Source organism: Oryza glaberrima, chromosome 8 (assembly GCF_000147395.1).
Source record: "Oryza glaberrima chromosome 8, OglaRS2, whole genome shotgun sequence".
NCBI lineage: Eukaryota > Viridiplantae > Streptophyta > Magnoliopsida > Poales > Poaceae > Oryza > Oryza glaberrima.
The window spans coordinates 11,723,241-11,740,720 of NC_068333.1; the positions used below are offsets into that span (position 1 = coordinate 11,723,241).

At 41.7% G+C, this 17,480-nt stretch overlaps 1 protein-coding gene across 1 annotated transcript; it reads left to right on the top strand.

The window, feature by feature from the left end:
* The first annotated feature begins 1,610 nt into the window (after positions 1-1,610).
* Positions 1,611-10,907, top strand: LOC127781327 (cation-chloride cotransporter 1). Its single transcript, XM_052308270.1, has 14 exons — positions 1,611-1,896; positions 2,037-2,239; positions 3,553-3,663; positions 4,013-4,091; positions 4,532-4,623; positions 5,019-5,133; positions 5,399-5,499; positions 5,741-5,802; positions 6,406-6,654; positions 6,740-6,854; positions 7,562-7,756; positions 8,451-8,851; positions 9,098-9,259; positions 9,346-10,907. The coding sequence occupies exons 2-14, from the start codon at positions 2,052-2,054 to the stop codon at positions 10,443-10,445; spliced, it is 2,970 nt and encodes a 989-aa protein (XP_052164230.1). The 5' UTR covers positions 1,611-1,896; positions 2,037-2,051; the 3' UTR covers positions 10,446-10,907.
* The last annotated feature ends 6,573 nt before the right edge of the window (positions 10,908-17,480 follow it).

The window sequence follows — 17,480 nt, forward strand, 5'->3', positions numbered from 1 at the left end:
CATCAAGCCTCCTCCACCCTGAAAGACAAGGTTGCCTCTGAGCAAACTGATGCCGTGATCATGCCAAGCGGCAGTGGCGCCAAGGTGCCTAAGAGGAAATGGGCGGGTGTGTCCAAACACTCCCCTGGCGTCGGTACACTTGTTCAGACAAGCAACTCTGAGGTGAGTTCCGACTACATCTCTTGTGAACAGGCTCTATCAAAGACGACATCGTTCTCACTCGCTTTCTTCTCCAAGCCGCCATCGGAGCTCCCCCAGCGCCGCGGAGGAAACTCCTAAAGCGGCACAAACCAAAGTAAGTGAAGTCTCAAACATCGTTGTCTTGTCTTGCATTTTTTTGTTTCTGTTTCTATTATTTCTAACTTGTGCTTCTGATAGCATTTCTCCCGCGACTTCCGCTCAAAGCGTAGGTCGTGTGGACACCAGTTCGTCCCCACCGGCCATTGTCGTGACCACGCGAACTCTGCCCGCTCCTTCTCCTCCTTCACTGCCTGCCATCTCGTCTGTGCCCGGAGCCGACAAGTTGGCCGAGGCATGCTGCCTACTCGAAATGGGCACCCGCGAGATGCTCGCCAGGATCGAGCGACTTGGGAAAGTCGCTTCGTCCTCGGATGGGTGCGTCGTGTAATTGGAGAGCCAGCTCGCGGAGGCACGCGAGGACCTTCAGAAGATGAAGGACCTTGTCGCAGGCCATGAGCAACAACGGCAGGGACTGGAGACACGGATGGTGGAGACGAAGGGCCACTTGGCACCAATCCGTGAGGGGATGTAGCAAATTTACGGTCGGATGGACACGCTAGCGCGTAGTTTGGGGATCCACGATAGGGTTCCTCCTTACTCCGACGAGACCATGATAGTATCCTTGCTAGCCGACCTTATCGAGAAACTTGAAGAAGTTCCCAGTAACCACGCTGTGGGGGTGGCCGAGGACACATGTGCTGGTCTTCGTACCGACGCATGCCACGTCCTCACGTGTGTATGGCTCACGCACCCTGAGATCGACCTTAAGGAGGTCCTCAAAAAGGGTGGAGCCGAACCATCGTGCGAGGATGTGATGTCAGAGGTTGAGTAGCACGAGAAAATCATGATCCCCTTTTCTGGTTAGGACCTTCTATACAACGGTTTGTCAAGTTAAGGGACTCCCTATATCTGGTATTGCGGTTTGAAGACAAATTTAAACTCGGCCACAAGTTGAGGAACCTATAGTGAACTTGTTCCGCTCAGATTAACAAATGAGAATATGAAAATATCTCTTATGTTGTACATAGTCTCTTCCTCAATTCTTAAAACTCCCAATTCTGAATCGTCTGGTGTGCTGCCAGTAGGGATGGCAATGGAGACCTAATAATTGATTCCTCGTAGTGAACTCACATATTGGGGAATGGGGATGGTTGGTATGACATGAATATCATTGATATCTATCCTCCATGAGGAATCAAATGCTCCCAAACTTGCTACCATCGGCGATAACGGGGTGGAGACGGCGCGCGGTGACCCGCATTCACTGTAGCTAGACCAATTCTAGACTTTCCAGACGTTTTGACCCTTGAAGCCCAATTAACAAGTATATATTACCACCTAACACTAATCAACCAGTCAACCTCCACATCTTCCAGATCCAGACGCAGACCGCTCCGCCACACCGGCCACCAGGCGCGCGCGCCGCCGCCTCCTCTCGCGCGGGCGCTGTACCGCCCCAGCCGTCGACACGGGCGCGGCGCTCCGGAGCCTGCAGCCGTCGTCGCGCCGCCAGGCGCCTCCAGCCGTCCGCCGGCCGGCGCTAGCGCCCTCCGTCGCCAGCACGCCGTCCGCCGCCACCGATTCCCCTGCCGGCTGCCGACTACAGACCATGGCTTCGTTCTCCTCCCCGGTAAGCTCCGGCAGCGACGACGCAAGGTGAGCACATGCTACAATCCCTAGTCCCTTCTCTGCTGGTGTGCGTCGCGGCGGTGTGGATCTGGATCACGCTGGCCGTGGAGGGGGTTCTCTCTTTGCAGGAGGTGGCGCTAAACCCTATATCTCACTGTGCGTTGTAGTTGCTAGAGTGAGGGATGGAGAACGGGGAGATCGAGGGGGCAGCGGACGACGGGGTGCCGGTGCCCGCGCCGCCCAACGGCAGGAGGTATCGCCCTGTCGGCTCCAGCGATCGCGCCGTCATCCAGATGACCTCCATGGAGCCCGGCTCCTCCTCCTCTACCGCTGTGGCAGCCGTCAGTGGCATCACGCCCCAGCCACCAAGGTATATGGAAGCTTCGCTTCAAATTTTGGAGATCGAATTTTAGCAATATTCTCTTCTAGGGGGAGTAGACTAAAACACTTGTACTGCTTGAATTAGTATACCATTGCTTGTGCAAATCCGATCGTGCATTGTCTTGCTCGTGCGTTATTAAGCCAAAAAAAAAAGGATGTAGTGTTTCACCAATCAACCCTATGGTAGTTTTGGTGTTAGGAACCCATGTGAAGCACTGTGGGGCACATCTCCAACATATGTTGGCTATGGAACTATCATTTTAGCCGTTGGGCTTATGGCCTTCTGTTTTTGCTCCTCATTTCCAGATTTAGTTATCAGGACAAGGCTGCAAAGTCAAACGTGCTTTATTTACTTTGTAGCATACCTCCAACTGTATTGTTACTGCTTCTCAAATTTTGCACTGATATACTGAAATTTGATTCTACTTGGTTTCAATTAAATTTTAATGGAAGAGCCTGTTGCTGGTTGCTGTTGAGATACTCAGGACCAATCATAAGTTCATAACACTGGTTGTTGTTGCTTAGTACAATGCTTAAATTGATGCTGATGTTTTCAGTTGTAGCTAATATTGCCTCATTGGATTAGATGATATTGCCATGTGAAATGATACATCAGGCTCTTATGTAATCCCTCCATCCTAAAATACATCGTACTAGGATGTGTCGCATCCCGTCCTAGGTTTGTTTATTTTTGGACAGAGGGAATATGTAACCACATTGCTGTGATTTTTGATTCTGTATTTATATTGCTATGCTCAAATAAGTTAATAGAAGTGCTATACTACTAAAAAGTTCTTACTAACAAATATCTCAACCATTTGATTTAGTTAGTTGGAAGTTTTAAAAAGTCAAAGATTTAACCATAGCATGACAATCAGCGTTTGTAACAAGTTTGTAAAAAAAATTTAGCACGTGCATCTTTTTCCATAAGTTAAATACACGTCACAATAGTTACTTCTTGAAGAGAAAAATGTGTTCTGTTTTGTCATATCAATTTTAATTTGTGAGTTTCATAGCGCGGGAAGTGGTTTCTATATGGATATGGGAGTACCCTGCACATGTCATGTGCATCAATGAAATATATGTTACTTGATATATATTATCTTATCTTATTTGCCTCATGAATATGTTCATATTTTTTATTGCACATTAAGAGAGATTTTTAGGCATAACTTCTGCATAATTTCCTTTCATGTGCACCTTTTTAATTCCCATCAACAATTGAGAGGAGAATTTGGAGGAAAATGCTGGCCGTCCTGCTTCGACATGTACAAGCTAACTCAATTTTTATACATGTCATAGGAATCTAACGGTGGATCCAAGCATGCAAGAAGATCACACTGTTTCACAAGGGGATTCAAAGCTTGAGCTTTTTGGTTTTGACTCTCTTGTAAATATTTTGGGCCTCAAGAGGTATGATCCATGCTCTGCCTCTGTTTGTTAAGCACCTAAGGCTGTGTTTGAGCGGCACACAAAACTATATATGCGTTAACGCATAATTAATTAAGTATTAGCTATTTTTAAAAAAAATAGATTAATATGATTTTTAAAGCAATTTTTGTATATACTTTTTTTTTGCAAAAAACACACCGTTTAGTAGTTTGAAATGCGTGCGCACAGAAAATGAGAGAGGTGGGTTGGGAAAGTGACAAAAGAACTCAACCTAAATGTTTTGACTAATATGAAGCATGCGCTCTACAAAGAAATTGTTAGAACTATTGATTTTTCTTTATGATATCAGCATCTGATTGAAACTGAACAGCATGACAGGAGAACAGATTCAGGCCCCTTCCAGTCCTAGGGACGGTGAGGATGTTGCAATTACGATTGGACGCCCAAAGGTTATTCTCCATTTTACCATTTTGGATGAAGCCCAGCTGTTAACTTAAGTCATAGGTTTCCATTTTGATAGTGAATAGCTACATATTTTTTGTTTTTAACTTGTGCAACAAACCAGTAACAATAATTCAATACATATGATTTACATTTTTGCATCTAGATATGGCTTCAGAATTTAAACCAATGCACTTCTACTGGTAGCGTCATCTGTTGTATTCAGAGTTTCGTTATATGTCTAATTACATTTTCTTAAAAGCATAAACAAGTTGTTGATTTGCATAATTCAGCTTTTTTGAAATATCGATAGGCCCATTCCCGGTCTTTAAAATTTGTTCAGTGTTGATTCTGTTCATTGCCATCATTTTTGTTCTTTTTATTTTGTATTTGTTCATGGCATTTGAGTTTATGACGTTTGATTCCATTACTTTTGTTGGTCTGGCAGGAAACTGGACCCAAGTTTGGTACCATGATGGGTGTCTTTGTCCCATGCTTGCAGAATATATTGGGAATCATTTATTATATCCGTTTTACATGGTAAAATATTCTGGATACTTTATTTTAACTTCCCATATTTGTTTTGTTCCAAAGCCCTTATTATTTTTTATGATTTTTTTGTTCCTGTGCTTGTCAATGTTGTGTTCCCATTGTTCTTTTGACAGAAGCTTACCTGTAGCATTTCTTTCTTGTACTGTATGGCCTTTTCCCATTATAGAACCAAGTCCAAAATTAGTAAAGCAAAATTGTTAAATGTAAATATTGCTATCCAGTTTTGACATGTTAACTTATTAATGTATTGATCCCTTGATTACCTACCCTGTTATTCATATAGGTAGAAGTGGTATTTGTGCATTGTTAACCCTGTATCTTTTTTATGCCCTTATGCTGTTCAATTTTTCAACAACTGACTAATATTTTTTTTCTTCCTGTAGGATTGTAGGTATGGCAGGTGTATGGCAGTCGCTTGTTTTAGTCTCGTTCTGTGGTGCATGCACATTTTTAACTGGAATATCATTAAGTGCCATTGCAACGAATGGAGCAATGAAGGTACGCTGAATGTAAGAACTACATGTGGAATAGTTAATAGAATAAGGTTTGCTATGCCCCATGTTTTGCTTCTTAGCGCTGTCTTTGCATTTCTATTTCACTGGTCGAACCTAATACCGGGTATGCCTAAAATCCATTAGGGAGGGATAAATTAAATTTCGATTCAATGTTGGTAATACTTTTAGAGCTTGCTTTGATTTTGTTCATTGCTGCCTATAAAAACTTGACCGCGATTGTTTTGATGTTCATTTTTTATGATCCATAGGGTGGTGGGCCATACTATCTCATTGGGCGTGCGCTTGGTCCTGAAGTTGGAGTTAGCATTGGACTATGCTTCTTCCTTGGAAATGCAGTTGCTGGATCCATGTAAGTGTTTAAGCACTCAGATTTCTTTTCCAAACATCATTAGTTTGTTAAAGAAAATGCATAGCAGGAGATGGATAAGTAATAGTTGCGTGATGCAACTGCTGTTTCTTATACTGATTGAAATTTCAAATTATAAAATTTTTCATCTTTCATTTATCCGTAATTTTGCATGCATTCGCACATGGGTCTGTGACGTCTGTCCCCTTTTCTCTCTGTGTCTAACTTATTCTGTCATTTTCAGGTATGTGCTAGGAGCTGTAGAAACCTTTTTGGATGCAGTTCCTTCTGCTGGTTTTTTTAAAGGTAGGAACAACTTACAAGTAATACTATAGTCAGTAAGTTTACTTTATGTTTGTGAGGATGGTAGAAAAAATGGAACAGTATACTTCAAGCCTTTTGTTAGGACATGAAGGGTGTCTATATTTACTTTATTATGCATTTCTTTTAGCCAAACTTAGTCAAATTTCTCTTGGAGGAAAGGAATACCAAGGTGCAAAAGCATTGACTATGTTTGGGAGAAAGTACTTTTAGGTTGGCTTTAGTGTTATCTTTGAGTATGAGTAATGCTCTTCAGAGGTGCATAGTTGGACATTCTCTTTTAGTTAGTTCAGCCTCCTATGAGTATATGACCATCATTATTCTGTCATTCACTTATTTCTGTTCTTCCTTTTTATCATGAGGAATCAAGCTAGCACGGTTAATTGCCTACATAGCAATGCAGGATCTATTTGTTTTTATACTTACGTTTTTATACATAGCAATGCCAAACATAATGAATTAATTAGTTGACTGAAGTTGAGAAAGGAAAGGACGGCTGTACTGAGCAATACGGATTATTTTCTTAACTTGTGATGCTATTTTTTTATTTTTATTTGGACTTACTCGCCAGCTCTGTTTTAAATGCAGAGAGTGTCACAGTAGTCAATAATACATTAGTAAATGGCACTGCAACAGCTAGCACAGCAACTATATCAACACCCAGCTTGCATGACCTTCAAGTATATGGTGTTATTGTAACCATACTGCTGTGCTTTATTGTGTTTGGCGGTGTCAAAATCATCAACAAGGTTGCACCTGCCTTCTTAATACCAGTCCTCTTTTCACTGTTGTGCATTTATCTTGGTGTTTTCATTGCACCAAGGCACAATGCTCCAAGTAAGTTTACCTTATTGTTTACTTTATATTGGATCACCATTATTGTACTGATCCATAAATTTATAATGTTGGTTTGCCTATCTAGAGGGAATTACTGGGTTGAGTATAACCACATTTAAGGACAACTGGGGCTCAGAATATCAACGCACAAACAATGCTGGAGTTCCTGATCCAAATGGCTCCATATATTGGGATTTCAAGTAAGTTTTTTACCTTCTCTAGAAATATAAATAACTTGTCATTTTATGGAAATTTTATGAGGAAAGTAAGCATTACCCAGTATATGAAGCACCACAAAATTTGAATAATTTTTCACTTGACCCTATGAGACGGTATGAACTATGAACTTTGAGCAATCTTGGCAATGAGTCCTGCTCGTTATTTGTTACTAATTTGGATTCGGGTAAACCTTTGGAGCCCACATATCATCGACTCATTAGTGTCCCTTCAGCTTGACTAGCCCAGCTGCTTCGTAATGCTTGTGGTTGGTATAAGGGCCCTTAGGCCTGTTTGAGGTGTCCATGGACCGCAGTGGCATGATGGCGCCATGGAGGCAGCCGCACCACAAGGGCAGAGGGAAGAGGGAGAGACTAAAGACTATTGTTTTTTTCTTGCTTAATGAATAGAGATACAATCCCATTCCTATATTGATGGGATAACTTGACTCTTAAGAAATAGTATATCTCTAAGATTAAGGAAACACTACCTCCATTCCTAAAAGAGTGTCTTTTAGCAATGAACCTGAGTTATTTCATGAGAATATGTTCTATTTCTTCCGTTATAATAAACCTGCACTGAAGTTTCAAACAAGTCCCTAAACCTTGGTGCAAATTTAGGGATCTACAGTGCACTTTACTTATTTCTTTGTTTTCTTAAATGTAAATTGCTAACTATATTGACTTTTCAGTGCTTTGGTAGGCCTCTTTTTCCCAGCAGTGACTGGAATTATGGCTGGTTCGAACCGATCGGCTTCACTGAAGGACACACAACGTTCAATACCAATTGGAACATTATCTGCAACTCTTACAACAACTGCCATGTACCTGTTCTCTGTCCTTCTATTTGGAGCCTTGGCCACAAGAGAAGAGCTTCTAACTGATAGGTACATACTTCTTAATGCTGCATATTATAAGTGCTCCTGCTTTACAATTGTAGATAATGCATCAGCTCAGGTTATATTTATCTAATTCATTTGATTGATCCCATCAAGGAAGGAAGATAATTTGGCCTTACAGATTTATGGTGCAACTATAACTGCTACTCCTATTCTACTGGCTGTTGCAGGAATTAAGGGCATGTAGTTTTTCTTGTTTGTGAATCTCAATTGTTTGGTACAGTTATAAGAGATCCTTTTCAGAGTATATGCTGCATGCTTGTCTGACCATAACTATTTACCTGCTCCTTTTTTCTTCCATTTGAAACTAACATAAACAATTGGCAGAACATGGGTTTATATTGGCAATTTAATAATTTGTACCATGGCACAACTTAGATAAGTGTTGTGAATATATTCTTTCTTTGTAAACAACTACTTCCTCTGTTTCACAATGTAAGTCATTCTAGCATTTCCCACATTCATATTGATATTAATGAATCTAGATAGATATATATGTCTAGATTCATTAACATCAATATGAATATGGGAAATGCTAGAATGACTTACATTGTGAAACGGAGGGAGTACATTTTTTACACACGACTGTAGTGTACATGTTAATTTTGTCCTAGTCCATACCGAGCTGTTATGCTACTGATTTCTTCTCTGGTCAACTCATTAATATACTTAATACTTGCAGGCTTCTTACTGCTACAGTGGCATGGCCTGCTCCAGCAGTGATTTATATTGGTATTATTTTGTCTACTTTAGGCGCAGCACTGCAGAGTTTGACAGGGGCTCCAAGATTACTGGCAGCAATAGCAAATGATGACATTCTTCCAGTTCTTAATTACTTCAAGGTTTCTGAAGGGGCTGAGCCTCACTCAGCCACTTTATTCACAGCTTTCATTTGTATCTGCTGTGTGGTTATTGGCAACTTGGATTTGATTACGCCCACCATCACAATGTTTTTCCTTCTGTGCTATGCTGGTGTGAACCTGTCATGCTTTCTCCTTGACCTCCTTGATGCTCCTAGTTGGCGCCCTCGTTGGAAATTTCACCATTGGAGTTTATCACTTGTTGGTGCATTGCTTTGTGTTGGTATGACTATATACTATTACAAATTCATTTTGACACAATGGCATGCATCATGAGCTGTAATGCTTTCTTAGGACATTATTTTGATTAAAGACTTCTGACATGCTCATGCATTTTAATACCACCCTCATCCATAATGTACTGAAGTATTGTTTAACTTGTACTTTCGCACAAATATTTTAATGCAACCTTATTTTGTCTTTATAATACTGCTTTCCACTTACTTGGATCGTTCTCTCAATTTTTCAGTGATCATGTTTTTGATATCCTGGTCTTTTACTGTTGTCTCCCTTGCCCTTGCAAGCCTCATCTATTACTATGTGAGCTTAAAAGGTAAGGCTGGAGACTGGGGAGATGGATTTAAGAGTGCATACTTTCAATTGGCACTACGAAGTCTCAGATCATTAGGAGGTATAACTCTCTTCTTGGAAACTAAATATCATATTTGAAACTATTAAGAGTTACCTTGTTTGTAACACTGAACATTCTTGTCACAGCAAACCAAGTGCATCCTAAGAATTGGTACCCCATTCCTCTGATATTCTGCCGTCCTTGGGGTAAACTTCCAGAAAATGTACCTTGTCATCCAAAGCTTGCAGATTTTGCCAACTGTATGAAGAAGAAGGGGCGTGGTATGTCAATTTTCGTCTCGATTATTGACGGTGATTATCATGAACTGGCCGAGGATGCAAAGACTGCTTGTCGTCAGCTGGACACTTACATTGAGTACAAACGCTGTGAGGGTGTTGCAGAGATTATTGTAGCGCCATCAATGTCTGAGGGCTTCCGCAGCATTGTTCAGACCATGGGTCTAGGTAACTTGAAGCCCAACATTATTGTGATGCGGTACCCTGAGATTTGGCGTCGCGAGAATCTGATACAGATACCGTCAACATTTGTTAGCATAATAAATGATTGCATTATTGCTAACAAAGCCGTTGTCATTGTGAAGGGCCTTGATGAGTGGCCTAATGAGTACCAGAGACAGTACGGCACTATTGACCTCTACTGGATTGTGAGAGATGGAGGATTGATGCTTCTTCTGTCTCAGCTCCTGCTCACAAAAGAGACCTTTGAAAGCTGCAAAATCCAAGTGTTCTGCATAGCAGAGGAGGATACTGATGCTGAGGAGCTGAAGGCTGACGTCAAAAAGTTCTTGTATGATCTTCGAATGCATGCTGAGGTCATCGTCGTGACTATGAAGTCATGGGAACCTCATATGGAGAGCAGTAGCAGTGGTGCTCCACAGGACGATTCTCAAGAGGCTTACACAAGTGCACAGCGAAGGATCAGCACATACCTCTCTGAGATGAAGGAAACCGCACAAAGAGAAGGACATCCACTAATGGAGGACGGAAAGCAAGTAGTTGTGAATGAACAGAAGATTGAGAAATTCCTCTATACAATGTTCAAGCTGAACTCGACAATACTTAGGTACTCCAGAATGGCAGCTGTGGTCCTCGTAAGCCTCCCTCCACCACCATTAAATCACCCTGCGTATTTCTACATGGAGTACATGGATCTGCTTGTAGAGAACGTCCCACGCATGTTGATAGTTAGGGGATACAGAAGAGATGTTGTCACATTCTTCACATGATTAGAGATGTATACCTTCTGGCGGCTCTACTGCCATATGATTGTTGTAACATCATCATAGCAAAGTGGGCAAGCAGATTTTGTGCAGATTTTACAGCTGAAAGTCAGAAGCCATCACCTTGAAGGCTACCTACCCTGAGATAGGAGATCTGCTGGGCCTTTCGCTGGCATATTGGGTACGTCAACTACAGTATGTCCATTCTTTTTCTCGGATTCACATAGCAAGCTTCAATACAGTTAATTGTCACAAATTTTGTAGCCCTGGTGTTCCCCATACGTGTAACAATCTTAGAAACGCAACGCTTCCTTTTGCACTGAAACAGTAGCAATGGTATCACATTTTTTAAAATATATTTCCAGTTGATGTAATGAGCAAACTGAGGTGGCCATTAATGTTGGCATGTTGTTGATTGGCATGACGTTTATACTGATACACGTGAAAATCAGCTGAAATTATTGGTAACACTGTACAGGACTTTCCTTGATTCACTACTGCATTATTGCACTCTATGTAGTCATCAAAATTTGGTAGTATGTTGGAGTTGTCCAGGGACAATAAAATCAGCTGATGATCACCAGGGTACTTGTGATATATATTTTCTCACTTCATTAGTGTTTTTGTCTTGTAAAATCTGGGGGTCACATAACTTGTAAAATTTCACGAAGGCATTAGTGACAAATTAGTGACACTGTCATAGCATTTTTCTTGCACCGTTGCATAACATTTTCCTCAGGATGTTAATCTTAAGCTCTATAACTACAAGTTCATCTTCTTATCGTACCGTTGCATATTACGTTATAACAGCACAGGAGGAGCTCCTGTTTCTTTCAAACAGAATTTGTTGATTTCGGCAAGTCAAACTTTGGTTTGGCAAGTCTGCGGGTATGATCAGCATCTGGTCGTTGCGTAGACCCTTCCATGGATCTTGAACTTTGCATTCGTTTCATGCTCCAGCTCATCGTCTTTTGTGCCTAAGACGAAATATTTAAGAATTAAGAAGCTGCTTCCATAGATGTTTGGTAACGAAAAAGATTACTACTGTATTTTGCTCTGTGACGACTATTGCTTATAAATGAGTACGTAATTAGCACAATGAAAATAAAAAAAAAAGGAGAGAATTGTTAATGAAAAAGAAATGGCACGCGTTCCACGTGCATGGCGCTTGGCCTCATCATCAAATTTACACGAGATGTCGTCAGTTAAGAGTACTTTTCATTTTAATTTGGAGGTAAAATTTGCTACAGGACACTAAAAAACGTGTAATTAGCTGTAGGACACTGCAAAAACTGTAATTAGCTGTAGGACACCGCAAAGACATGATTTAGCTCTAGGACACTCTAAAAACACGTAATATGCCTAAGGGCACTGAAGCTATTATTTTATTCTTTTCGAACAAAAAAGAGAGATAAAACCAGATTGTCCTTCAGCTCTCTCGGCTTGGCTCCAGGCGTGTGTAATGAGACCACGCGCGGCTTGCTCTGTTTGGCTCCTCATCGGCTCGATCCCCTCTACTCATCTGTCGCCGTGCCACCGCTCTTATCTGCTCATATATGTCTGACCAGCAGTGGATGTCTCCATGACGATGACCTCGCATCAGGTGATTCCCCAATGGCCACCAACGAGCGACCTTCCATGCGGCTGCTACTCCTGAAGGGAGCAAAATGGGGTCATGGAGATGGGTGCAACAGTGAACCAAATGTTGCCCAGCGCACGAGCGCGCCGCTGCAACCTATGATTCCAACACGATATCCTTCCAGATTGCAAAACCACGAGGCAACGTGCGGGCTCGAGTGCAGGGGAAGGGCTCGAGTGCGAGTGAGGAGGAAGATGGGGGCACTGTCGTGCGCTCCACGACGCCGGCACGCGTAGGCACGGTGGGCGCCGCCACGCCCTGAGTTTGGCTATAATTGGCTTGGAGGAGAGGCACTGCGAGTCCGCCCTGCGTCAACGGCGCAAAGGCATGCTGTAAAAGTAGGAAACGGTGTATGCGGAGGCCGAGGGTGGTCGCCAAAGCGGAGGCAATGACTGGAAGACGAAGGGGGCGAACGGTGAGACTGGCGACAAGTGGCCGGGAGGGAGGACATGGTGGATAAACTCGGTAGGCTCCTCGGAATGGCCATTGCGGGGCTTACGCGTCACATCGCGGAGGGTGGCGGCGTGGGAGACGGTGGTGTGTGAGAGCGGTCTCGCCGTGGTGGAGTGTCTCCGCCGATTGACACGGGGTACTCGTACTTTCTACGCCGTTTCTTTCTCAATTACACCGGATATAATAAAATAATGTCTTCGATGTACGGTAGCTAATTACCAGGTTTTTACGGTGTCTCACAGCTAACTATATATTTTTTGAGTGTCCTGTAGCAAATTTTGCCTAATTTGGATGTGGTGGCATCGCAATCGCACTTATGTGCCTACCTGCACTGCACTGCACAGCACACATATTGTGATCTGACTGGCAGGTACCACACTCTAAAAGCAAGCATTTGTACGGATACTGTATCACAGAATTTATAGAATCCGAGAAAAAAATGTTTAAGCAGTCACGAATCTTATCGAATTTTTTAATATACATGGTGGCATGCTCCTCTGCTACTATTACTAATATATTTTCGAAAATTCTCTAAATTCGGCGCCCGATGTGGGCGTGCATGCATCAGGCGCCTCGCGCCGCCGCTGCCTAGGCCCCGCGAATGCATGGGCGCCTCGTGCCACCGCTGCCCATGCCCCACCACGTGTCCCCACTATGCGCGTCCGTTGCAATAGTCTACCGGATATAATGGAAACACCCTGTTAAGGTGGATCTGCTTTATTTTTTTCCATCACCAATGTTTCAGCTAGTTATACTCGTGATCTTTCACTATGTATAGATCAAATGTTTCAGTGGATTTTTGATACTGTTCAATAATTTCATCTTGATGGACACGTGGTTTGTTGATATTCATGGGGTTTAAGTGTTGTAATGGCTTTAAATCGTTTGTTACATACGTTGAACCAAATTGTTTCATCTAACGATCTGACCGTGTGTCACTTTTTTTAAGAATTGAAACATTCTTTCGCTATTTGCTGAAACATTGTTTTTATATAGGGTGAAACAACGTCTGATTTTTTGGAAACCGTTGTTTTATATATTGTAGCAAAATGTTTCATGAGGTAATTTGGTTGTGTTTTAGTTTTCTAAAAGATTGAAACATTTTCGAACTACTTTGTGAAACATTTTCGATCTACTTGGTGAAACAACGTCCGATTTGTAGCCACCTCGATATATTTTTTTGGGTTGTTCGGTTCAAGGTTATAGTTTATCCCGTTAGATGCGTCACACTTTCGCATTTTATTAGGTTAGTATTTGGTTCGTTACTATAAGTATAACAAGCCACACTTTACTAACTCCTTGCTCCACATGTCATAGGTTCTGCTTGGAAGAGTTTATGACATTAGCTTTTGCTAGAATCTTTCATTTATCAGAAAAGTTCTCTCAATCAGTCTAAAAATTTATAGTTATCTATACTATTATAAAAATTAAAAATGTTTTTGCCGGTACTTTTGGTTTGTCATCCGTGTATGAGTTGGTTTTTATGTTCGTTCGCTTTTGGAAACATAAATCCGTATTTGAGTTGGTTTTTAAGTTCGTTCGCTTTTGAAAATATAGAAAGAATCGTATAAGAAATCTTTTTTAAAAACTTGCATGCTAATTTGAGATGATCGGACTCCTATTTGCAGCACATGATTTTCTAGCAAAATATATATCCAAGCAAATTTAACACAGTGAATTTTACCGTAACTAAACCATATCTCTATCTCTACTATTATAAAAATTAAAGATGTTTTTACCAGTATTTTGGTACGTCATCCGTGTTTAAGTCGGTTTTTAAGTCTGTTCGCTTTTAGAAATATAAATCCGTATTTCAGTCAGATTTTAAGTCCGTTTGCTTTTGGAAATACAAAAGGAGTCGTAGGGGTGAAGACAGAGCGGATTCGGATGGATAGTGGTCATACCATATCCTAAACCATATTTTCTAAGCGGATTCGGAGCGGGTGCGGATAGTGTACAGATGCGGATGCGGAGCGGATTGTTTTCGGATGTCGGAAATGGTGCGGAGTCGGTGTAGAATTGGTTCGGAAACGGATTAAATTTATCGGATGCTACATGTATATGCAATCAATACAACATCGAGTTAACAATCCAAGGAACAATAGTACAATAATCAATAAATGACTCATCGTAATAATTATATGATTAAGTGCTAAACAACATGAATACATGATGTCCATAATATAAAAATATAGCTACTTGAGTGTAACATGAGACGATAAAAGCCTTAGACTAAAATATATATGTTAATTGATGAATTAGGACATTGGATGTACCAACTTATGTTATATGCAATAGATAGAGTGGTCACATATGTTGATAATTTCGGATTATCCGGCAAATGGCTTATCGGATAATCCAAAAAAAATGTTGGATAATCCGCATCCGTCGGATATTAGAGATACCATATCCGCATCCGCATCCGTATCCGCCGGATTTCTAAAAGCCTATACCATATCCTCGTTTCGGACGGATTCGGAGCGGATCGGATCTCGGATATTATCCGATCCGTTTTCACCCCCAAGGAGTCGTATAAGAAATCTCTTTAAAAAAAAAACTTGCATGCTAACTTGAGATAAAAGTCAGACTCCTAACTGCATCTCATGATTTTCTAAAATAGAATATCCAAGCAAATTTCCACGGTGAATTTCACCCTAGCTAAACCATATAACAATTACAAGATTAAAATAATCTTCACCCGTTGCAACGCACGAATATTTTTTCTAGTAAAATCTAAAAAATAAAGAAGCCAGAAGATTCTCATAAGCTGTTTTTCATAATTTTAAAGCTTCCCAGACAGGGTCACTGGATAATTTTGTAGCTAAATATTGCTATACGGCCAACAATTTATTGGATATACGTACTTATGTACTTATGTGTGATTTGTCATACTTTTAGCAAGTTAGGTTCTGGTAAAAAAGTTAGCTTCCAACCAAACAAATCCTCTATATTTTCTTTTATTACATAAAAGATGCATACAAACATACGCTACCACCACTATACATGTCTACCATACTTACACATCTACGGATACATCTTTCTACACACACTCAAAGAGACAAACTAGTGGCAAATCCTAAGATCCTATTAAACGTAACTTTGTGAAAGGAATCAGACTTTACCACCATATAACTGGTGTTTTCCCAACACTTGTTCTATATCTACATCTACTCCCTCTGTCCCATAATATAGCAACCTAGAACTGAATGTGATATTTTATAATACAACGAATCTAGACATGGGACGGAGGGAGTACAAGATATTGGCTCTTTATTTCTCTTTCTCTTGTACTATGTAGATATAGAAAATTTATTGGGAAAGTACCGATAGTGTGAACTGTGGAGTAGGGGTGCATGCATTACTCCAGTCACCAGGTTCAAATCTTTTGTCCTTTTTATTTTTAATAAAAAAAATCTGCTTGTTGATCCCAGAAACTCATTTTACATATGCATGATAACGCCTTAACCAATACATATATGCGCAATTTAAATAAGAGTACGTTTTATTGAAACATACGGATTTCATACGAATTAATTCAATCCACCCAATTTTTCTCACATCCGATCCAATCCGTTCTTGCGCTAATCTCTTCCTCACGCCATGCACCACAAACCCTCTAGTCGAATCTTCACACTTGGGAGGGGTCTCCACTCCTGCTGTTGGAGAAATCGCTCCATCGACAACTCTGTATCCGGAGAGGGAGGACTTAAATGATCTTGAGGGTTATCACCACCTCTACATCTACCTCTAACGAACTGTGGGATATGCAACAAATACTGGTATTTAATAATATAGACAATTAAACACCATGTCTACACTATTTAGATACTATTTTAATGTCGATCAAAAATTAAAGTAAACACTAATGCATAATATTTTAGTATGCTAATGGGAATTAAGAGATAAACCTCACAAAATAAATCTCAATTACTCAGTAAAGATAATATCAACTAAAGCAGAGTGATCGACAAGGTACATGTAATGTCTTAGAAAAAAAATAGAATACCATAAAAGATATATTAGAAGTCCCTAAGTATTTGGTGTTTAAAATTAGAAGAAAAACAACAGATATACGGTAACTGGGCTGCTTTTGGCTAGCCCAAGGCCCAACTGCCCCTCCACATCCCCAAAACCCTAGGAGGTCCCTCCACCTCCCCCTAGCCATCATTTGCACCATCTCCCTCCCCTCTGGTGCCACCCCCTCCCCTTCTCCCTGGTTTGTGCTCCCCTTGTTGCTGTTGTGGCAAGGAAGGAGAAGAAGAGAAAGGGAAAGAAGGAATGGATGGGAAGAAAGGTGAAGAAAGAAGATGCGTTTTTATGTTGCCGCTACTTGTCGAGACCTAGGTGAAGACACTTCGGAATGCAACCAGAGTTCATCTCATCATTGGTGAAGGCAAGTAAACATAGTGGTGGAGCGAGCGGCAGGGGTCGCGGCGGTGGAGCAGCAGCGAGGAGCGGAGAGCAATGGGAACAGCGACGCGAGCAACAGCAGGAGCGACAGGGATGACGTAGAGTGAGTAGCAGCGGGTGACAGTAGCGAGCAACGGCAGAGCGAGCAGCAGTGAGGGCGGCGGCGGAGCAAGCTGCGGCGCGCGGCGGCGGAGCAAGTAGCAGCAGGCGGCAACAACAAGCAGTGAGGGGGGTGGCAACGCGTGGTGACGATCACGTCAACTACGGATCTAACGGCGGTGCAAGCAAATCCTGCGGCGATAGTGAATCCTTGGAGATGGTGGGTTAGAAGTGCATCGATGCAGCGCGAGCGAATCTAGCAGCAGTGGTGAGCTCATCGTGGCACGCGGCGAGGTCTTGGAGATGGCCGATCCGACAACGGCGGCAAGCTCGTTGTTGCGGCTATGAAGTCTTCGGGATGGCGGTGAGCTCTTTCACCATTTCCCTCCTTTTTAGTCTCTACAATTTAGCAAATTCAGTTTTATACTTGAAATGTTATG

Bases quoted from the DNA above. Each gene is read 5' to 3' on its own strand.
- LOC127781327 (XM_052308270.1), top strand. From the start codon at position 2,052: ATGGAGAACGGGGAGATCGAGGGGGCAGCGGACGACGGGGTGCCGGTG. The intron at 4,624-5,018 runs GTAAAATATTCT...TTCTTCCTGTAG, and splicing joins TATTATATCCGTTTTACATG to GATTGTAGGTATGGCAGGTG. The intron at 6,855-7,561 runs GTAAGTTTTTTA...TTGACTTTTCAG, and splicing joins TCCATATATTGGGATTTCAA to TGCTTTGGTAGGCCTCTTTT.